The 24,642-nt window shown below is 39.0% G+C and overlaps 1 protein-coding gene across 4 annotated transcripts in view; it reads left to right on the plus strand.

Annotated features, from left to right (window-relative positions):
- RELN (reelin) overlaps positions 1-24,642 on the plus strand; it is a 527,812-nt gene that overhangs the window by 471,759 nt on the left and 31,411 nt on the right. For all 4 annotated transcript variants that reach the window (XM_021673084.2, XM_021673089.2, XM_064374717.1 and 1 more), the window contains exons 47-51: positions 10,972-11,112; positions 12,348-12,525; positions 14,721-14,914; positions 19,087-19,343; positions 23,766-23,920. In XM_021673084.2, coding sequence (XP_021528759.2) covers positions 10,972-11,112; positions 12,348-12,525; positions 14,721-14,914; positions 19,087-19,343; positions 23,766-23,920 — 925 coding nt within the window. The remainder of the gene's footprint in view (positions 1-10,971; positions 11,113-12,347; positions 12,526-14,720; positions 14,915-19,086; positions 19,344-23,765; positions 23,921-24,642) is intronic.

Raw genomic sequence — 24,642 nt, forward strand, 5'->3', positions numbered from 1 at the left:
GGTAACCCAAATCCACTGAGAAAGGGAGGAGAGGAGTGGCCGCTGGAAGGCTCAGGTGTGACTTGGCTATTTTAAGTCACAGTTTGAAGATGATCTATTCCCTTCTGCTAGCCCTAATGACCTAGCTGATACCACCCTCTTTAAAGATTAACTATACTTTGGATGCCCAGGTGGCTTTAGCCACAGCATGGAAGCTACTTAATGTCTTCAGGAAGTTCTAAGGAAAGGTGCTGTGCACAAAAAAGGGCAAGATTGTGAAAGGATTGGGGGAAAAGATGAGGAGGGGAGGCTATAACACTTTCAGGTAAATAAATTGAGAGAGGAGTTTTTTTAATGATATCTCTGCATACCATCACTGCAAACAAAGAAAAAGTCTTATGCTAAGAAAACCAAATAACTAAACATAATATTTACTCAGTTCCTCAAATATTCAAGGGAGTTACAAGTTCATTTTTTAAAGGAAAGATTATTTGAAGTTGCCCTAGTACTCTTTATTTCTGTCCACTGCCACCTCCAACATAACAGTATCTTTTGAAAGCCTTTTTGCAGGCTTGGTGAGGTGGCTCATGCCTGTAATATCAGCACGGAGGCTGAGGCAGGTGGATCACGAAGTCAGGAGATGGAGACCACCCTAGCTAATACGGTGAAACCCCATCTCTACTAAAAATACAAAAAATTACCCAGGTGTGGTGGCACATGCTATATGTCCCAGGTATTCAGGAGGCTGAGGTATGAGAATCGCTTGAACCCAGGAGGCGGAGGTTGCAGCGAGCCAAGATCATGCCACTGCACTCAGGCCTGGGCAACAAAGCAAGACTTGAAACTCCGTCTCAGAAGAAAAAAAAGTAAAAGAAAGGCTTTTTCCTAGCATTCACATTACTTGAACAACAGCTTGTTACAAATTTTCAGCCAAGCTAAAGAAGCACTGGACTCCTCTTATATATCCATCTTCTCATGCAACATTTTGATACTTTGAACATCACTGCTATTAGTTAACCAAAGTTTTTCTGGTCTTTCAGTACTGCAGAACATGATAAAATAATTTTGTCTGATATAAACCATGGTACTGTTGAATTTTATATACTGAATAAGTAATATATTTTGGGTACTGTGTTAAAACAAATTAAATTTATTTCCATTTCCACTACAACAGAAACTAAAACTATGCCCAAATAGTCAGCATTCCCTTTAAGTTTTATAAATTGTCAACATTGTTGTCAAAGTTTTAACAGGGAATTTGAGACTTGGCTGTACTTCGTAAATACTGGTACATATAGGATTGTTTTTAACAGTTAAACATAAGTCATTCTCCAGTAAGAAAATGTTTTATAAATTATAAGAAAGTATTTGTATTTTAAAGATGTTACAATATATTTTATGCTTCAGTGGGCTTAGAACACTGGTTTTTATTTTTACTAACTGTAATTATGAGCAAAAATAATAAAACTATTACCTTACCTAAAAATGTTAGCCATTCTCTTTTATTTGTAATTCTTAAATCAAAATTATACTGTGATTTTTTTTTTTTGAGACGAAGTTTCACTCTTGTTGCCCAGTCTAGAGTGCAATGGTCCAATCTCAGCACACCGTAACCTCTGCCTCCCGGATTCAAGCAATTCTCCTGCCTCAGCCTCCCAAGTAGCTGGGATTACAGGCATCCACCACCACACCTGGCTAATTTTGTATTTTTAATAGAGACAGGGTTTCTCCATATTGGTCAGGCTGGTCTCGAACTCCCAACAACAGGTGATCCACCCGCCTCGACCTCCCAAAGTGCTGAGATTACAGGCATGAGCTATGCGCCCAGGCTATACTGTGATTTTAAAGGGACTACAGATTATTTTTGGCTTACATGTTTATTTAAAATCCAAATACACAAAATTAAAGAGAATAGTATACTAAACTTCCATATGCTTATTGCCTAGCTTCAATATTTTTATCAGTTCATGACCAACACTGTTTCATCAATTGCACTGCTCACTCCTGCCTCCCCCCATATTATTTTAAAACAAATCCCAGACATCATATTACTTCAATTATAAATATTTTAGTATGTATCTCTAAAAGAAATGAACTTTGTAAAAACCTGCAAGATTGTCATACCTTAAAATTAATGATAATTTCTTATTCAATACTTATTCAATATTCAGTATTGAAATTTCCCTGTTTATCTCACAACACGTTATAGCTGTTTTTCAAGTCAGGATACAATCAATATAATTGGTTGAAATGTCTCTTAAGTCTCCTTTAACCTCTAGTCTCTGCCTCCCTTTATTAGATGCAGACTAAGACACAAGGATATTATTCTGTTTTCTTCAAAGTCACACAGTCAGTGGCTAGAGTAGGCGTTTCAGAGTTCCAGAGTTCTCCATTAGTCCTCTGTCAAGGGAGAAAGAAAGGCCCCGTGGGGTGGCTCATTTAAATTCTTCTATTGCTAACTCTGTAATGTTCCTTCCACCCTAGATCCAGAGCAATACCATCAAGGACCTAGGCTACCTTATAAGGGCTTTATTCCATTTGTGTGGAGTCATAAACTGTACTCCAAACACTTCCCTCCTGCAAATATTCAGACCTCAGTGTATTATAAGAAAGTTTAGGAGAATAAAAAACCAAATGGCAGTATAGATGCTTTTGTGGACAAATTAATGCTACCTAAAAATTCACAAAATATTACAGCCTTTTGGTGTCCTACAAATTTACACTGTTAATTATAATCACCAGGAGAAGTTTCCTTTTTTTAACTTTTATTTTACATTCAGGGGTATATGTGCACGTTTGTTATATAGGTAAGCTTGTGTCATGGGGGTTTGTTGTGCAGGTTATTTCATCACCCAGGTATTAAGCCTAGTACCCATTAGTTATTTTTCCTGATCCTCTCCCTCCTCCCACCCTCCACTCTTTGACGGACCCCAGTGCGTGTTGTTCCGCTCTACATGTCTGTGTGTTCTCATCATTTAGCTTCCACTTATAAGTGAGAACACGTGGTATTTGGGTCTCTGTTCCAGCATTAGTTTGCTAAGGATAATGGCCTCCAGCTCTATCCATGTTCCTACAAAGGACATGATCTCGTTCCTTTTTATGGCTCCATAGGTTTTCATGGCGTATATGTACCACATTTTCTTTATCCAGTCTACCACTGATGGACATTTAGGTTGATTCCATGTCTCTGCTGTTGTGAATAGTGCTGCAGAGAACATATATGTGCATGTGTCTTTATAAGAGAACAATTTATATTCCTGTGGGCATATACCCAGTAATGGTATTGCTGGGTTGAATAGTGCTTCTATATTTTAGGTCTTTGAGGAATTGCCACACTGTCCTCCATAATGGCTGAACTAGTCTACACTCCACCAGCAGTGTATAAACGTTACCAGGAGAGGTTTCTGTCACACGATCTGGGATGCCTGGGTTAAGTTGCTGGATGCTACTTGCAAGATCTATGCCAGGTCTTCCAGCCTTTGACTGCCATCCAGGACAACTAGGGTTCTCAGCAGCACATCAAGTTTAGCAATAACCTGCTAAGTCAGGACATACTGGATTCTAGATTTAGTTCTAAAGTGAAGGAGCTATACAAACACCTCTTCTTGGCTCACAGACCCCACACCTGTGAAATGATTAGAGAAGACAATTTCTTTTTTTTTTTTTTTTAATTGTACTTTAGGTTCTGGGGTACATGTGCAGATCATGCAGGATTGTTGCATAGGTACATACATGGCAAGGTGGTTTGCTGCCTTCATCCCCCCATCACCTACATCTGGTATTTCTCCCCTCATTATCCTTCCCCACCCTCCCTGCCCCCTGCTGTCCATCCCCTAGCCCTCCCCAACTGACCACAGTATGTGATGCTCCCCTCCCTGTGTCCATGTGTTCTAATTGTTCAACACTTGCCTATGAGTGATAACATGCAGTGTTTGGTTTTCTGTTCTTGTGTCAGTTTGCTGAGAATGATGGTTTTCAGATTCATCCATGTCCCTATGAAGGACACGAAGTCATCGTTTTTTATGGCTGCGTAGTATTCCGTGGTGTATATGTGCCACAGTTTCTTTATCCAGTCTATCATTGATGGACATTTGGGTTGGTTCCAAGTCCTTGTTATTGTAAACAGTGCCACAGTGAACATATGTGTACATGTGTCTTTATAATAGAACAATTTATAATTCTTTGGGTATATACCCAGTAATGGGATTGCTAGGTCAAATGGTATTTCTATTTCTAGGTCCTTGAGGAAGTGCCACACTGTCTTCCACAATGGTTGCACTAATTTGCACTCCCACCAACAGTGTGAAAATGTTGCTATTTCTCCACATCCTTAGAGAAGACAGTTTCTAAGATTAGCCCCGTTATTTCCACTCCAAAGTGTTACTTCCTTCTTTTAGGTAACTCAGTGGATCATGAGGACCTACTCCCCAGCGTGGTCTTTGTGCCTTCTCCCTCACTCTTTCAGGGCTTTCACCATAAGTAATTCGTTCACACTCCTGGCACCAATTTCATGCCCCTTTTCTAGAGCCTACTTTTTCTCTAGTTCTTGTCTGTAGGTCATGGGCAGTGACCCTTTGTTTAGTTAAGCTGGAACATGCTTTTTCCCAATGCTGGAGTCTTCCCTGCCTTGCTTTGGGAATAGTAAAAGACCCTTCTCCTGGGAGCCACAGGCCAGGCTACCTCAACTTGCTCAATGACAGCACCCAAGACCCCTCTTAGGATTAAGGACATGAATACCAGGAACAGAATCTCTAAGCCACTATAGACTGATGCAAATAGAAAATGTGAAAGTACTGAAAACATTACAGGGAACTATTTTCTGTCTGATACACATTCTCTCCTAATCACTGTACCATAAACTTTGGATTAATATACAGTTCAATAATCTATTCCTGCATATTATACTAGAAAGATTGTTCCTCAAAAAGGCTGTTAATCTATTCACAGTTGCAGAGTGTGCTTATGATTCTAGGAGCACTCTGCTATAATAAAACATGGGTTTGGAACATAAAAGCACACTAAAGGTACGGCCATTGCTGTCTTTGTATGTTAACCTTCTCATATCCCAACAAAGGTGCCAAGCCTACAACAGCCATTTCTCAGAGTCTACCTACTCCACCTACTCTGGTACTCTCAGAGCAGCTTAGCACAGGGGCAGGCTCACCTGGACTTCATTCCACAAGCTAACTAGGCCCCAGCAGACCCCCTTTCTACTTACCTATGTAAACAAAGGACTTTCCATTGATTTTTAAATTATGATTCCTAAGGAAAACTTGCGTTTTAACAGTGGCCTTTTGTAGCTAATATTCTTTACTTTAAAAAAGCTTATTGGCCAGGCGTGGTGGCTCACGCCTGCAATCCCAGCACTTTGGGAGGCCAAGGCAGATGGATCACCTGAGGTCAAGAGTTTGAGATCAGCCTGGCCAACATGGTGAAACCCCATCGCTACTAAAAATACAAAATAGCCAGGTGTGGTGGTGCGTGCCTGTAATCCCTGCTGCTTGGATGGCTGAGGCACGAGTATTGCTTGAACTTGGGAGGCGGAGGTTGCAGTGAGCCGAGATCACACCATTGCACTCCAGCATGCATGACAGAGCGAGATGAGATCCTGTCTCAAAAAACTAAAATAAAAAATAAAGTGTACAATTCAATGTTTTTTAGTCATTACTAAATTTAAAAACTCACAAGGTTGTTGAAACCAACGCCACGGTGTAATTTTAGAATATTTTGTCCCCCTAAAAGAAATCCTATACTTATTAGTAGTCACTCCCTACCCCTCCCCCAAGCCCTAGGTAACCACTAAGCTATGTTCTGTATTTGCCTGTTCTGGACAGTTTGTAGAAATGGAATCGTACAATGTGTGTTTGTTTTACGATTGGCTTCCTTCACTTAGCATCAAAGTGTTGTGTGATATATTATAGGCTGTATCAGCTCCTCATTCCTCCTTATAGCTGAATAATATTCCATTGTATAGATATGCCACATTTTATTTATCTGTTCATTACTCGATAGGCACTTGGGTTCCTTCTACCTTTTATGCTGCTGTGAACATTCCTGTGCAAGTTTTTATGTGGATGTATGTTTTCACTTTTCTTGGCTGTATACCTAGGAGTGGAATTGCTGGTAATTATGTTCAACATTTTGAGAAACTGACAACCTTTTATCCACTGCAGCTGTACTCTTTTACATTCCCACCAGCAATGTAGAGGACTCTGATTTCTCCATATTCTTACCAGCACTTGTTATTGTCTTTTTGACTATTGCCATCTTCATGGATGTGAAGTTGTATCTCACTGTGGTTCTGGTTTACATTTTCCTAAAGGCTGATGATGTTGGGCTTCTTATCCTGTACTTATTGGCCACTTACATATTTTCTTTGGAATATTCTCCACCTTTGTCTAATACAAAGAAATAGGCTAGTGGAGGAAATTGTATGCAAAATATAAGGGAAAGGTCTTGGTTTGCAAGGCATATATACACACATTTTAAAATGGGCTGACATTGCGGAGTCTCTTGCTTGTCACAGAAGGCCAGGGGCTTCAGCTGCAAAGCTGACACAGGAGTCAAGACACATACAGCTTCCCATAGCTTAACAACTGTTCATATTTACGGGTAATGATAAGGGTAGGTTGATACTGTGGAGGTTGCTGTGGAGTTTTGAAAGATTTACTTAATGAGAATACAAAATAATCACGAACCAAGAGATCCTTGCATTATCTGAGTTTTGTTAGTGAATCAGTGTGAGACTTAGGTCACTGGGCGTCATCTTCTTCTTTGGTAGAATGGCATCGTTAGGCTAGATTTTCTAGGCTTAAATATTTTATGTATCTCTTTGGAAGTAAAAGATATTTCGGGGAAGGATGAAGAGGTTTAAAAAATTACATTCCTTTCAAAGGGTTTTTTCTCATCATGATGATGATGACAGTGAGGACTTCATAGATAGATAAAGTCATTCTGAAGAAAAGAGCAAAAATGGAGATACCATAATGTGTAGTGAAATCCATTAAAAGATATGGAAGTAGTACGGGGAGAGATACGTGGGAGGCCAGTGAAGGGAACCAGACTATTAGCAGTAATATTTTAACTACTTAGCAATGAATATCTGTTAAACAAAACTGATGTAACACTTACTGCATACTGTAGATGAGGAAGAAATGGTGTAAATCCACAAAAGAAGCAAGAGGAGAGAGTTCAAGGATATGGAAAAATGAGAGATCTTCTCCGGGACCATTTTTCCCCAACTCCAAGAAGTAGCAGCTGATGGTAGCCATCATTATAAAGATAAACGATAACATCCGCCAAGGAACTCCACCAAGACACTCATGGGTCTTAGTAAACAGGAACTAATTAATTTTCACAACACCCTTGTGAGGCAGAAAGTAGCATCTTCCTAGTTTTACTGACCGGGAAGTGTCAGCACATAAACATAAGTGATGTGGCCCCTTCACATAGTGAAGCTGCGACAGGGCTGGGAATAAGAAATCCTGGCAATTCAACTTCCAAACTCTCATTTTTAACTTGTATTCCAGTTCTTAGTGAAAATGTTTCCTCTTCTTACAAATTAATATTGGATAGTATGTGTATCCTTGTTTGATGGGTACATAATTACTAGGTGTAGTTATTCCTAAGAATGGAAAATCATCACATCTGAGAAGAGGCCTTAAAAATCATCTCATTTAACTCCTTTATCATATGTTTAGTTACTCACCATGGACATAGAACCTACTAGTGCCAGAGTACAAATGAAAGCCCTCACTTATCTTTACTCCTGATGGGCCAACTCCCCTGTTAGTACATTTTTCATGTGGTTTCTTACTGTTTCCTTTTCTTTGAAATGCCAAAGAGTTGCACAAATTGAAAATGTCAGAGTTGGAAGTTCCCATAAATGCTGTCAACCCGAACAATGCATCTGGCTCTTAAATCTTCTGTACGGTTTCTCTAAGTGGTTGCCCACATTGTGATTAAACACAGCCAATGCACAGAAAGCAACCACCTGCTAGGCAGCTCATACCACCTCTCAGCTGCTGGGAAGCTGTCTTTCCCCTTTAACAACCATCAAATCACCATCCCTCCAGGGCCAGCTGACATCAGGTCCTGCCCATCTATCCTACAGGACATCTCTTGTAGGGTGTCTTGATCATCCTGAGTGTCTTAATTGCTGCCAACTTAATATTCTTTCAGCAAATGTTTGTGAAGTTCCAGCTGTAGGTACCACCACCAATAAAATGATAACTAAGGAAAATAATCTAACAGGAAATTACATATGAATAGGCACTTTTAATACCAGGTGACAAGGGCTTTGGTGAAGTATATGTAAGATATTAGAGGAACAAGGAAAGTTTATTACTTACCTACTCCCTATAAGCACTGAGGATACAAAACAATATTCCCCTAAGGGATACAGAGAGATTCTCTGCCCTTCACAAGCCTATAGTCTAAAAAAAAAAAGACAGAATAAATATGTAAATGTTGACTCCGAGTTATTATGTGCAGTGGAAAGATGATATTCCACTATGTTAATTATAAGTTGTTGCTGCAGATAAACAGACATAGCTATAAATAAATTTAGGTACGTGTAGTCATTAAAAATAATTTATCAGCAAAACCACTGAATTGCACAATTTGCAGGGGTGGGTGCATTTCCACATTGCTTACTGTGAGAATGGAAGCCCCTGGATACCAACTTCTGGACCTTTAGAACACCAACTAAGATCTAGGTGCTGTACACGATGTGTACAATGTTGAGCAAAAAGGAATCAACCCCGCCCTCTTCCTTATAACTTACTGTTCCAAGGAAGAGACAGACATTTATGAAATGTATAATATGTATAACTGTAATTGTGTATAACTATATGTATAATATGTATAACTATAAATATATATAACTATAATTGTGACAAATACTGTAAGGGGAAAACAACCGTTTGCTATGAGAGAGAATAGCATGGAAGAAACATCATTTTAAAAGGGGTCAGGAAGAAAAATTCTCTGTGAGGACCTGACATTTCCTCTGAGACCCAAAGGACAGACAGGGGTTAATCAGGCAGAAAGAGAGAGAGGAAGGAAGGGAGAGGCACAGACAGAGAGAGAGAGAGACAGAGACAGAGAAAGACAGAGAGGCAGGGCATGATGGCTCACACCTGTAATCCCAGCACTTTGGGAGGCCAGTGGGTGGATCATGAGGTCCGGAGATCAAGACCATCCTGGCTAACACAGTGAAACCCCATCTCTACTAAAAATACAAAAAATTAGGCATGGTGGAGGGTGCTTGTAATTCCAGCTACTCGGAAGGCTGAGGCAGGAGAATCACTTGAACCTGGGAGGCGGAGGTTGCAGTGAGCCGAAGTTGTGCCACTGCACTCCAGCCTGGGTGACAGAGTGAGACTCCCATCTCAAAAAAGAGAGAGAGAGAGAGACAAAGAGATAGAGAGAGACAGAGAAAGAGAGCTCATACAGGTAGAAAGGTGGACGGGGTTTGATGTGCTTTGGGAACTAAGGGAAGAAATAGTGCTCCGAGGCGAGTGACCATGATGAGAGAGGGAAGCAGAGGCCCCAGTTCAGGTGGAAACTCAGGCAGGACCTTGTGGGCCAAGGAGAGGACTGGGGGTTTAAGTAAAATGCAGTAGGTTGTGACAGAAGCTTATTAGGGCAGAGATCACTCTGCTGGAGGAACATGCAGAAGGTGGGGAGCAAGCAGAATTATGGAGAAACCAGTTTGTATATAGACGCTCAACAGACATGTATCAGACTGACCTCTTTCTTTCAGAGTGAAGATTTTAGTTCTAGTCTGTTTCTTTTCCATTTTCTAAACTTTATAGAAATATTTTCATTTGGAAAAGGCAAACTCCTTCCTGTCGTTTGGTCTTTTGTCCTGCCTAAAACAGATATTCCTCAGTCAAATGATTAACAGTCTCTTAATGACAGAACATATGTGGATTAATAAACAGATTTCTCTGAAAGTCTTTTCATGTTCAACACACTTGAGCCTCAGGCATTGCTGGGATTTTACTGCCATCTAGTGCCTCCGAAAGCACATGTGTTTTTGTATTTTCAAACAAGACACTCCCAGAATGGTGTGAATGAGCAAATGGATTTCTGTCTCTGGAATGAGAGAACCTCTGTTTTAGTTTTACTTACATCACTTTTTTATCGATGTAAAATAAATCTGGTTTCATTGATCATGCTTTCTCTTTTCTCTGTACAATTTTCTCTGTCCAGTTAGGGAGCAAGTGGGAAGCTGAAATCCAGCCCATATTGTGTTCCCAAGCCAAATCCAGAGGGATAGCCATCTTTTCCAATTTTGCGCATACAAGTTAGCAGCAGCTCTGGTGTCACTCCAGGGTACTTCCCACATGAAATCCAAGGCTCCCAGCTCCCCTGAGGCTTCCCGTTTTGGGATTCATTTTTGTTTCTGACTGTCTGTTCTTTACGAGGCTTAGAAAGATCCCTGGGCCTAAATGTATGATTAAGCTATCACGGTTTGGTTGGTTTGGTCTGACTATAAACAAAGTTTTGTATAGAACATTGTAATAACGGCAGGCCGGGAACAGTGGCTCATGCCTGTAATCCCAGCACTTTAGGAGACAAAGTGGCAGGTGGATCACTTTAGGTCAAGAGTTCAAGACCAGCCTGGCCAACATGATGAAACCCCATCTCTACCAAAAATACAAAAATTCACTGGGTGTTGTTGTGCATGCCTGTAATCCCAGCTACTTGGGAGGCTGAGGCATAAGAATTGCTTGAATTCAGGAGGCAGAGGCTGCAGTGAGCTGAGATCATGCCACTGCATTCCAGCCCCAGTGACAAAGCAAGATTCTGTCTCAAAAAAAAAAAAAAATAAGAAGAACATTGTAACGATGAACATTCTTTTCAGAACAGGAGTACAAATGTACATGCTTTTGTGTTACATTTCTCTATGCACTTGTTCAAATGTACTGGAACACATTTTCTTTTCCACAGCATCCTTCATTAAAATTCTTTTCTTCTTCAAAGGTCCCAAGCCACTCGTTTCCGTTGGCATCAACCAGCTCCTTTTGACAAGCAGCAGACATGGGCAATAGATAATGTCTATATCGGGGATGGCTGCATAGACATGTGCAGTGGCCATGGGAGATGCATCCAGGGGAACTGCGTGTAAGTCGATTTTTCTCTTCCTTCTGTTGAATGCTCCTGATTCACATTCCATCTAGGAGACTTTTCTGTAACTGGTTTTTGAATCACTCCCATGCTTCCTTAAGTTGTACATTTTTTCTGAAATATGATCTTCAGCTAACTGTGAAGTTGAAGGACACTGTACCTTCATTCTTGCTTGGAGATTAGGGACTGACCAACAGCTATCTTGTCAGGAGACAGATGAATTATAATTAACTATATTTTATTTCCTTCTGTGTTTCTGTGATACACTCGAGCCTTGAACATAAAATTAGAAAAAGTTCAGGAGTTCAGTATGTTCTGACCAAAACTAATACATCATAAGTATTTTTCTCACTTAGGTCTGGATGTATGTAAGGATATGTGTTTGTTGTGGCTTAATTTATATTGCTGTGTTGTTTGCCTAAGAAAGTATGTAGACGTCTGGTCAATTTACCAGAGGTATTTGATGGACAGGCCTATTACATTACTCTTAGAGAACCTCAGCGTGTTTGGAATAATTTAAATGAAGAGTGTGTGTGTGTGTGTGTGTACATGCACACACTCACCATGGGCCTCTATGCTCTTTTTTTGAGATGGAGTCACTCTGTCACCCAGGCTGGAGTGCAGTGGTACAATCTCCCACTAATCTCCATACACCTGGGAAGTCTTTTTTTTTGGTTAATGATTTCAGCCCATACCCAGAACAACCCTTGAGACTCCTGAGCCTCCCAGTCCTATATTCATGTCCCCTTCCACCCTGAACAGTGAAGTCAGTCTTTTAGTAACAAATGACATTTATTCCCCGAAGTATCTTCTGCTTTTAGGACCATGGCCTCTTGAATTCCTAAGTGGCTCAAAGCCTCTCTTAAAAAGACCCATTTTGTATATTATTGGGACCTACTTTGGCACCTTACTTTGGCAGCTGCCATTTTTTATCAGCCATTCAGAGCTGTGTGATATAAGAGTTGCCTTAGTAGATTCTTTGAAGTTGCTTCTTTCTCTCCACCTATAACCCTGAATCACTACCATAGGAAATATCAGAGGTAGTTAATTCATAGATTATTTGTAACCTAAAGCACAGTCAAGGAGCACAGGTGAATTCTGGCAAGCTCTCTAAAAATCAGTAACTTTTCATCATCTTAGACTAGGAAAAGAGTAGTCTTCACCAATTTGAGAACAAGCTTGCAGGGGCTTTGTTTGATGTTGACTTTTCCTCTCTCCTGCTCTGCATCCAGCTGTGATGAACAGTGGGGTGGCCTATACTGTGATGACCCTGAGACCTCTCTTCCAACCCAACTCAAAGACAACTTCAATCGGTCTCCATCCAATCAGAACTGGCTGACTGTGAACGGAGGGAAATTGAGCACAGTGTGTGGAGCTGTGGCGTCGGGAATGGCTCTCCATTTCAGTGGGGTGAGTGTTTGGCTACTGGTTAATCATTTCTGCTGCTCTTGAGTTCCTTCCAAATAATTGACTCTCTTCTGAAGTTTATGGGCAAATCAAGATGCAGAGTTAGTTACCCTAAATACAACCCTGATCTGAACTTTCAACTTTATACAAATCTTTATATTATAAAGATAACTTTATACTATACTTTATACTAAGTAATCAGAAAATAAATATAGTATAACTTTAAATTATGCTTTATACTAAGTAACCAGAAAATACTAATCATTCTCAGGACTTTTCTACCACAAATCAGTTGAGACAATTTAATTATTCAGGGCAATGTCAGCACAGAGCATATTTAAGTACACATTATAAAAGGATGTGAGTGAATTTTAATCTTGGAAAAGAACACTTGTATAATCTTCCATCTGCATGGAGCCCTTCTAATTGAAAGCTCGAGCTTGCAACAGATTTTGGATTTAAGAAGCCAGAAATCTGGAAAGTGAGCTGCAGTGGTTCCTGAATTTATTAACAATGAATCATTTTTGTAGATTATTCCGGAAATAATTATTAATTTAAAATTACTAGATATTTGTATGTGTAGCATATTATCTTGTGAGTGACAGCAGCAATGTTGAAAACTTTCTTTGAGAAATTTTATAGTCACTCGACTTTTCTGCCAAAGGTGACTCTGTTTAAAATACAATTTCTTTTATACCATCATTAGATAGACAAATTAATTTTTTAAATGACAAATTTACTGCCAGCTCTTTATTTCCTTAGCATACCCTACCTTAGAGTTTACATTTGTGCCAATGAAGTATATTATTTATATTTAACATTTTAACCCAAGTAACAAGAAAACATATAGCATATAGGCTTATTATAATCATCAACACCGGCAAAGATTGCTGTGTTCAGGATACTTTTCTTCACCTAGAACTAAAAGTGAGTCTTTCACATATGTTCAACTAAAAGTATCTGCATATCAACGTTAAGAAATTAATATAGATGCCATTAAATTCTGCTAAAGCTTAAATTTAAAGCATTACAATAATTAGAGATTATCTCTATAATTAAATTATAAAATTTTCAATGTGGCTATTCTTAAATTTCATATTAAAATAGTCATCTATTTATAGGCTCAGTGGCTCACGCCTGTAATCCCAACACTTCGGGAGGTCAAGGTGGGCAAATCACCTGAGGTCAGGAGTTCAAGACCAGTCTGGCCAACATGGTGAAACCTCATCTCCATTAAAAATATAAAAATTAGCTGGGTGTGGTGGTAGACGCCTATGTTCCCAGACACTCAGGAGGCTGAGGCAGGAGAATTGCTGAACCCGGGAGATGGAGGCTACAGTGAGTCAAGATCACACTACTGCACTCCAGCCAGACTCTGTCTCAAAAAATTAAATAAATAATAACAATAATGAAATCGTCATCTCAAAATGCTACTTTCTTAGTGGTTGACTGATTTTTAAAAATCTAATAAATGCTGGAGAATAACTGGAGATAGTTTCATTAAAAAAAAAAAAAAAAGGGCAGTTACTTTAGTTCCAGCTTTCATCTTGCTTATGAAAAAAAAAAAGCCAAGGCAACTTGGAAATGTGTCCTGGGCTGCAGTATTCAACTTTGGCCCAAATAAACTTTCATATTAAAAAAAAAGAAAAGAGAAAATCATCTTAGAATACATTATTCTCCATAAATAAGTCGTGAATGCTGAAATTTCAAAGTTCATCAAACATGTGCTGGGTACCTACTGTGTACTCGGCAAAATAATAAGAATTAACATAGTAAAAAAGGAAAAGAAAATTGGTGCTACAATACTGTGTGGCTTGTATTACAAAAGAAATATAAAAAGAATGGAAATACCAGCACTTTGGGAGGCCAAGGAAGGCAGATCGCTGGAGCCCAGGAGTTCAAGACCAGCCTGGACAACATGATGAAACTCTGTCTCTTCAAAAAATTAGCTAGACATGGAGGCATGCACCTGTAGTCCCAGCCACTTGGGAAGCTGAGGTGGGAAGATCGCTTGAACCCAGGAGGTCGAGGCTGCAGTGAACTGTAATGGTGCCACTGCAGTCCAGCCTGGGTGACAGAGCAAGACCCTGTCTCAAAAAAAAAAAAAAAAAAAAGGAAGCCAGAGAAAATCTATAATCTGCAATCAAGATTCCTTGTCACTGGTTTTTTTTTTTTTCCATTTTACTTCTTTTCCTTAGGGTTGTAGTCGACTGTTAGTCACTGTGGATCTAAACCTCACTAATGCTGAGTTTATCCAATTTTACTTCATGTATGGGTGCCTGATTACACCAAACAACCGTAACCAAGGTGTTCTCTTGGAATATTCTGTCAATGGAGGCATTACCTGGAACCTACTCATGGAAATTTTCTATGACCAGTACAGTAAGCCCGGGTTTGTATTCGATTTGATATCTAATAACTAGTATGTTTAGCAGAGATTGCTACCAGCAGTCAATTACAGGGGATTGAAGGGGACCTCAGACTTCTGCCTCAGTAGAGAATGCCTCTGGGACTGCAATGAAGAAGGGTTTCTGGGCTGGATAAATAGCTGGTTTGGGTTTTTATTTTAAGAACAAGTAGTTTTCACATCCCAGAATAAGATAAAATATTCTACCACAATGCCAGCAGTGAATAAACCCAGTGCAAAACCCATAGAAATTAACTAGTGTATTATAATTAATTTCAATAACACTTTGGGAAAATGGAAACAGAAAAATAAATATTTATTTATTTATATAGTAGTGTTCACTACATTTTAGAGAATTTTGGACTGGAAAGCGAAGAAATGTGATGAAATGTAAATATTCTTAAAAAACCTAGAGATTATTTTTAAACCCCTTATTTAAAAACTTTGAATAAACACAATGTATAGGTCATTTAAAAAAAAATTATTGAAGGGCCAAAAGCAATGAATATGACCAATTAGAAAAGTCAGAGTTAAGAAGGAAAATGGCATATTCAGTAAAGTAGGAGGACGAAGAGGGTAAGAAAAAACAGAAAGAGGGAAAAAGAGAAAGAGAAAGAAAGACAGGGTCCAGGGGGAAGGCTGAAGAGAAGAGGAAATAAATATATTTCAGACAGGAAACACATGCTGGGCATGGTGGCTCACACCTGTAATCCCAGCATTTTGGGAAGCCAAGGCAGGAGGATCACTTGAAGCCAGGGGTTCAAGACCAGCCTGGACAACAAAGCAAGACACCTCTACAAAAAAAAAAAAAAATTAAACTTCCTGGATGTGGTGGCATGTGCCTGTAGTCCCAGCTACTCAGGAGACTGAGGCAGGAGGATTCTTTGAGCTCAGGAGTTTGAGGCTGCAGTGAGCTATGATTGTGCCACTACACCCTAGCCTGGGTAACAGAGTAAGACCCCATTTAAAAAAAAAAAAAAAGGAAACCTGGATAATCCCTTACTGCATGACAAGCCAGATATGGGCTAAAAATTGAGTAAAATAAAAAGAACCTTACAAATGATCATTTAAATTCACTATATTAGTGCAGGAAACACAAAATAACTTAAGTTTCTCTCTCTCACTCCTATGTAAATTAGATCCCCCATAAACATACTCCAGGACTGACTGCTATAGTGGCTTTGCAAGCACCAGTGACCCAGGTTCCTCCTGTTGTTTTGTTCTGCCCGGCTCAGCATGTGGCTTTCATCTCATGGTTCAAAAGGGCCACTAGCTCCCCAACCTTACAGTCGATAGGAGGGAGGATGGGGCAAGAAAGGTGTACTCTCTCTTCAAGGACATTTCCTAACAGCTGCACAAACCTCCCCTTTATATTCCATTAGCTATAGAGTTTAGCCACATAGCCACACCCAGATGCAAGGAAGGCTAGACATGCTGTCTTTATTCTGGGCAACCAGTCACATGGATAAAAAGGCTCCTATTAGGAAGAAAGGGAGAATGGCCATTGAGGAAATACCAGCAGCTTTTGCCAGAAGCAAAACTTTTAAATCTTGCACTTGCATTAAAGTTTGATCCCCATAAAGGAATCCAACTACAAGCTAAGTGGCCCAGAGTACTCTGTGCTCATCTATTAGTAGGAGATAACAGACAAGCCAAGTAAACTGTTTCCTTGGTCCTGATGGAGGAATTTATAAAGACCTCAAGTATGAGTTCCTGAACACTTAAGCAGCATAACATACAAGGAGAAGAGATTTATGTTTCTGTAGGGTAAAAGTATAACTGTCTGATCTACTTTAGTTCTCTGAAAGAGAAACAAATTGACTGAGGTAGGAACAGTGGTCATAATTTATTTAGACTTTCAAGTAGCCTTAGGTAAATTTCCATTCCAAGGATGTTTAAAATGTGGTCAAAGATTTATCAGAGAAAATAAAAACTAATTTAGAAATAGGAAAGAAAAAAATAGAGATAAAAGATCATTGCTCTGGGTGAAGAAGTGTGATTGTGTATCCCTCCAGAAACTGATAGATTTCAAATAGTATGTAATACATTTTAAAATGTTAAATTAAATATGCCAAACCAATAGAGGTAAATTTTAGGAACATCTCACAAGATAAGCATACCCCAAAATAAAGGGTACAGGGAAATGAGCTTCAAAATTGACATAAATGAGGAAATGGACTTTGGAAAAGACTCTGCCTAAAGGGTGATGTCTCCCAGCTGCCAGTACCCACACAGGTGAGGAGCTAGGATTCATACTTTCTAGTCTACCCTGTTCTTCCCTAAGACTAAGATCCCATTAAGCTATCATGGCACAAAGGGTGCACAAAATGACAGCATAATCAAAAAAAAGTACTTAAAATCCAAGTGTTAGAAATCCAACTAAAAGCATCCTACCAGCCAGGCACAGTGGCTCACGCCTGTAATCTCAGCACTTTGGGAGGCCAAGGCTGGTGGATCACCTGAGGTTAGGAGTTCAAGACCAACCTGACCAACATGGAGAAACCCCATCTCTACTAAAACTACAAAATTAGCCAGGCATGGTGGCACATGCCTGTAGTCCCAGCTACTCAGGAGGCTGAGGTAGGAGAATCGCCTGAACCCAGGAGGCGGAGGTTGCAATGAGCTGTGATGGCGCCACTGCACTCCAGCCTGGGCAACAAGAACAAAACTCCATCTCAAAAAAAAAAAGCATCCTACCTGTGAACGAATCTTGGTTGGCCCCCATCTGGAATACTACCTACTGTTCTGGCCACTGTACCTCAAAGATACAAAAAAAAAGGAAGGAAAAATAAAATCAACAAAGAGATACTGTATAAACAAAACTAATATAATGAAACCTCTTTAATGTGAAAGACAAAGACTAAAACAAGTTTCACTGAAGCCCTCAGTTTAAAGGGCTTCATAGGATGAACTTGGGCTGTTTGCCTGTCCTGGAGCTTTGCAAATACTAAGAGGCATCCCTTGAGGTTAAAGGGAAGTAGATTAGCTTGGATTAATAAATCAAATGATACTGGCTGGGCATGGTGGCTCATGCCTATAATCCCATCACTTTGGGAGGGCGAGGCAGGTGGATCACCTGAGGTCAGGAGTTTGAGACCAGCCTGGCCGACATAGTGAAACCCCCATCTCTATTAAAAATACAAAAATTAGCCAGGCATGGTGGCATGCATGCCTGTAATCCTAGCTACCTGGGAGGCTGAGGCAGGAGAATTGCTTGAACCCGGGAGGTGGAGGTTGCTGTGAGTGGAGACTGCACCATTGCACTCCAGCCTGGGTGACAGAGTGAGACTCCATCTCAAAAACAAAAAATGATACTTTATGAGGAGGATGGTAAAATAATCTTTCCTGACAGATTTTATGAGTTATGAATATAAATTCAAAAGGGCTTGATACGTTCCTGGGTTTTAATGTATAATTGTGATCAAGCAGCATGTTAGACCTTATTTCTAGCTAATTCAGTTTCCTGTTGGAGCATGGAGCCATGTTTTTCCATCTCTGTCCCTGGTGAGTGAGACAGGGATAGATAGCATGCTGGGCTTGCTAGCCCATGGTTCTCACATGACATTTTCTATGAATATATAGAATTTTTAATGTTTTTAACAAAGCATATAAACAAAGTCAATATCTGCACCACAGACAACTGATAATGAACTTGGTATCCTCAGGCTCAGAGCCCAAATGTCCTCCCACAATCCAGTTGTCCATCCTCCAAGTCACTTGCCAGCACTCATGGAAACAGAGTGAAAACAAGGTGCCAGGGAAGGAAGCAGAAGCCAAACACTAGGTGACAGGAATAAGTCAGCATTGGCTTATGTCTACCAAAGTGCATATATTCTAGGCCTACAGATACCCATCAGGTGCATATCTGTATGCAAAAAATTGTGCAGTCCCTCTAAAGCCTGCCCACAGACAGAACCAGTAGTTAGTTCCGGGATACTTGAATCTGTTCACGTTCTATTTCACACAATTTAGTGACTACTGAGACTTCATAAAATTAAGCCAGTTAATCATGGTTTTCGAAAATTATTTTAGCTTATGTCCCTCCCTCACCCACCATGGGACATACGGTATCTTATGGCTGGTTGTAAATCTTTTTACTCACAGGAGATATTTGACAAGGGTTCTTCCCCACACCCTTCCCCATCATTTTCCTATAGATTTGTGAATATCCTTCTCCCTCCTGACGCTAAAGAGATTGCCACTCGCTTCCGCTGGTGGCAGCCAAGACATGACGGCCTGGATCAGAACGACTGGGCCATTGACAATGTCCTCATCTCAGGCTCTGCTGACCAGAGGACTGTTATGCTAGACACCTTCAGCAGCGCCCCAGTGCCCCAGCACGAGCGCTCCCCTGCAGATGCCGGCCCTGTCGGGAGGATCGCCTTTGACATGTTTATGGAAGACAAAACTTCAGGTAAATTATGTACAATGCTAAATAAAAAGCCCAGTAGAAATGCAGTGGTTTAGATTTGGGTCTTTTCAAAAGAGCAAAATGTGGAACCTTCCAGTGGTGTAGAAATACTGAAAAGGGTGTCTCCTTTTGTTCCTCTCAGCCTTCCTGGTTGGCGTTTTACCTAAATCTTTTCTTTCATTCAAGCCAGCTATTGTGTTTTTTATATATAGCAATCTATAATTTATTAACAGGATGATTTTTTTTCTTAGAAAATTTTCAGTTTCCTGTTTTCTATTTTGGGTAGAAAGCCAACATTTCCCAGTCATTTGTTTTAATATCCAAAGACAAATATTTTGTTTTGCTACAGGGCAGACATGTGTGATGGCATTTCATGTCTTAGGGCATGTCCCAGGTCTTGCTTGTTACCCCTCATTCCCCATAGCGGTATTCAGTGATGATGGTGAAGGAGGAAGTACCTCTTCGTACTCCTCTCATTTTTTTTTTTTTGAAACAGAGTTCCACTGTCATTGCCCAGGCTGGAGTGAAATGGCACGATCCCAGCTAACTGCAGCCTCCGCCTCCCAGGTGCAAGCGATTCTCCTGCCCCTGCCTCTCCAGTAGCTGGGATTACAGGCATGCGCCACCACGCCCAGCTAATTTTGTAATTTTAATAGAGATGGGGTTTCACCATGTTGGCCAGGCTGGTCTCGAACTCCTAACCTCAGGTGATCCACTCTCCTCGGCCTCCCAAAGTGCTGAGATTACAGGCGTGATCCACCATGTCCGGCCTATACTCCTCTCATTTTTAATGTCTTATTTTCTTTTCATTTCATAACACTATTCTGGTCACCTTTATATAAAGTGGTGTCTTGTATTGCGTATCTTTGCCATGCCACATATTTGGTTATACTACATGAGACATGATATCTTCAGATAAAGCAGTGATGTTAATTATATACCCCATACTAACACGTATCTAAACAGTAAAGATAGATATACTATTATGCCAGTGTTGATTCAGACAGTGGAACTGTGTCACACCCAGCTCAGCCCCTAGCATCTTGCATGGAAAAGATGGTCTGGTTCATTTTTACAATGATAAGACTGATAAGAATCTTCCACAGGAACAGCATGTCCTGAAAGAAATTGAAACTTGAAAAATTTTTTGAATTTTAAATTATTTTAATTGTTAATATTTTATTGTAAAAGTAATGCATGTTCAAAACGTGAAACTGAAAAAATACAGAAAATCGTGAGGATGAAAATAAAAATCACTCAGGGGATAACCATTGTCAATATTTTGGCAGATATTCTTAGAGAACTTTTTTTTAGCACATTTACATAGTTTTAACAAAATTATGGTCTTAAATTATATATATTTTATAGCCTGCTTTTTTTGTTTAGAATTAAATCCTTATCATTTCCTCATGTCCTTAGATATATTTATAAAATATAAAATTTTAGTAGCTATATACTCAATAATATTACTGGATATTTAGATTAATTAATTTTATTAATTATTAGTATGTCATATAGCATAATGTAACACCAACTATTTACTTTGAAACACCCTTGTTTGAAAAGAAACCTGTAAATAGAAAAAGCTTAAAATGTCTCTCACCACTACTAAGTGTCTTACTCTCTTAAGAAGGTTATTTACATTTGCTTACATAGATCTGGTTCAGAACTTTGCTTCATTACTCATTTATTTGTGTGTGTGTGTGTGTGTGTGTAATGGTTTACATAAGTGAGTTTACAATCAGAGAATAAACACTGCATTCATATTAATAAAAGCAAAAACAGACTAGTTTTTCAGGTACCTAAAATACTGATTTGACTTTAGGTTTAATTAGTGTTACACAATTGAAGGAACAAATTTTCTGGCTCCTGTCTTGCAAAAATAGAGTTCCTAGAAACTGTAACATGTACATACAGAAGTAGTTTCTAATCCTGCAGGAGAGACGGATGAGTTAGTTGAGTAATGCAGGCTCTCTTTCATCAGGATTGCAGAGTTCTATCATAAAATGAAATGTGTACCCCAGAATAAACTGACTCAGAGTATTCTTATTGGAATTTAAATTTCTGTGCATTTTGACTTTTGAGTCCTATATCTGTGATGTAGGATTAAATGTGGCTCCAAATCCCTCAGAGTGAAAACACAGATAATGGTATTGCAGTCACTATTTGAATCCCAGAGATAAGCTGCTTGTTGTATGGGCATATATGCTCAGACAAAATCAAAAAGACACTATATGGGTGAAGGCTGAATTACAGTTACTTGGTCTCTTCTCTGGATCCTCTGAGGTATCAACTGTGCTGCTTCCATAGTGGCTCCAAGCCTCCAGCTGTACCTGTTCAGCTTCCCTGGAAATGCTGGGACTAGCCAGAAAACTTTTAGAAAAGAATTGGACCTATAAAATCAAAGCATATTATGAATCAGATGCAACATATATTATGGATATGTTTAATATCTAACTTTTCTGGGATAAAATAAATGTAAAATCACCTCTTCCAGAAGAGAAAAGGAACTGTGAGGGGCGTGCAGGAAGGAATTAAGAGAGAGAGGATCAACGCAAAGGATGTACTCTGCATTAATCAATTCATAGCCTTGCTGCTTAGGTTTTCTTTAGACTCTTACAAATCTGTTCCTTCAGTAGTATTTTCCTGAGTACATTTTCTCGAAGTGTTAACTGTTAATCAGGTTTAGAAGTGGAGTCAAGACTAATTAAAAGAAATATCTGTGCAGAATACTTGAATATCCATACCTAAATAATCAAATATTAAGAACATTACCAAGGTAAATTTATAACAGTATTATCGTAGAGAGAATCCTAACTTCTTAAATAATCTCTTTAATAATATTTTATTTTACTTTTGGCCAAATTAAGTATGGCTTCACATTTTAGGACATAAAATTGATCTTTATAACAAACTACACAATGCAGTTTTAATTTTTCTCAACTCATTTTTTGAACTCAAAAATCATTTGTTTCTAATTTAATAGGGTGGTTTCCAGGATCTGGGGAAAGGGGAAATAAGGAACACTTTTTCAATGGCTATAAAGTTTTTGTCATGCAAAAGAAATAAGTTCTAGAGATCTGCCCTATGACATAGTATCTACAGTTGAGAGGATGATATTGTGCGCTGAAAATATGTTAAGAAGATATGTTTTTTGTTAGGTGTTCTAAACACCCTCCTCCCAAAAAATACACACACATATACACCAAAGAACACAAGGACGTTTTTGGAGGTGATGGATTGATTTGGTACCTTGCTTGTGGTAATAGTATCATGAGGTGTGAATACTTCAAAACTCATCAAGATGTATATTTCATTTTTTAAAGCTAATTTTTTAGAGACAGGGTCTCACTCTGCTGCCCAGGCTGGAGTGCAGTGGCACAATCACAGATCACTGCAGCCCTGAACTCCTGGGCCCAAGCAGTCTCTTGAGTGGCTGAGACTATGGGCATTCAGCACCACACCCAGCTAATTTTTTTTTAAGACTCAGGATATCACTATGTTGCCCAGGCTGGCCTCAAGAAATCCTCCCATGTCAGCCTTTCAAAGTGCTGGGATTACAGGAATGAGCCACCATACCCAGATAAGATGTATATTTTAAATGTGCATAATTTTTATATGTGAATTATATTTTGGTAAAGTTATAAAAAATTCATTACAAGTTTTTTACTTATCCAGATAATACTTTCAGAATTTGAGTAGAAGTAGTTAACAATCTTCTTCATCCTGTTACTAAAAATTATCTCTCCTGGCCGGGCATGGTGGCTCATGCCTGTACTCCTAGCAATTTGGGAGGCCTAGGCAGGCAGATCACGAGGTCAAGAGATTGAGACCATCCTGGCCAACATGGTGAAACCCTCTCTCTACTAAAAATACAAAAATTAGCTGGGCGTGGTGGCGCTCACCTGTAATCCCAGCTACTCAAGAGGCTGAGGCAGGAGAATCACTTGAACCTGGGAGGCAGAGGTTGCAGGGAGCCAAGATTGTGCCACTGCACTTCAGCCTGGCAACAGAGTGAGACTCCATCTCAAAAAGAAAAAAAAAATTATCTCTCCTTCTTTATATGCTATCTAAAAAGTTAAATGTCTGTCAAAAAAATTAGCTATTTCCTTTTGATTTTCATTTACAATGCATGCAATATACTTTTTTTCTATGTGTAGACTAATACCTATAGTTGGGTAGTTGTGTGTGTACTAATATCAGACAAAGGTCAATCCTCTTAGCATTCATGTTCCTGAAACAATGTATTTACATTAGTGTTTTGTCTGTAGAGTATATATAATATGAGCTGTCATATTATCTTATGACATACTATCTTAGATGAGCTGTCATCTACTTAAAATAATTATCTGTCTTGCTTGTGAAAATTTGCTTCAAGTATTTTTGTAACAAATTCGTCATAAGATTTTGTTTTCTTGTTTTAAGTGAATGAGCACTGGCTATTCCATGATGACTGTACAGTGGAAAGGTTCTGTGACTCCCCTGATGGTGTGATGCTCTGTGGCAGTCACGATGGACGAGAGGTGTATGCCGTGACCCATGACCTGACTCCCACCGAAGGCTGGATTATGCAATTCAAGGTGAAAATGTTATGATGTTGATTATATAAACAACCATATATTAGCAATATAACAAATCAAAATATCATAGAGGAAAGATCATCTAGTATTTCATTGACTTAGTATATACTTTGAAAAGTAAATTTCCTATTAAAGTAATATACAATTCAAATTGCGTAATGATTAAAAGTATTTTATTTCTGAACTATTTCAAGTTGAAACTTTTGTAAGAGTAAACAGGTTTCTGCTCAGGATGAAATACTGATAGAGAAAAATATCAACAATAAAAATGTAGGATACTGATTATAACTCCCTGAGTTATATGACTTAGGCAATTTGTTTCATCAAGAGAAGATCAAAGCTATAATGCTTATTTCTACTTTTTTTTTTTTACAAGAACATTTGGATGTTTCTGGAGAAATGAAATTATAGAAAACAAAGGCATGATTAGCATTAGTGCCAACATCAACTTTGGCTAATATTTTTGCCAAGATTTTATGTGAACTAATTTATCCTGTTTACCTAAATCCCACTGTATTTAAAACAATGTCACATTATAGCTGTCATCATCAATGAAAGGTGCTGTGCCTTCTTCAAACTACCTTCAGTTATCACTTCATTTCATCTTACCTGCAGTTGAAAGTGATGTATTGAGAGTCACAAATTGTCCAACAAAATAGTGAAATAGTACAAAATAAATTGTTAAAAGTTGTATTACAAAATAGTAAAATTCGTAAAGCTGT

Source organism: Aotus nancymaae, unplaced genomic scaffold, assembly GCF_030222135.1.
Source record: "Aotus nancymaae isolate 86718 unplaced genomic scaffold, 86718_ANA_hifiasm-v0.15.2.pri h1tg000002l, whole genome shotgun sequence".
Lineage (NCBI taxonomy): Eukaryota > Metazoa > Chordata > Mammalia > Primates > Aotidae > Aotus > Aotus nancymaae.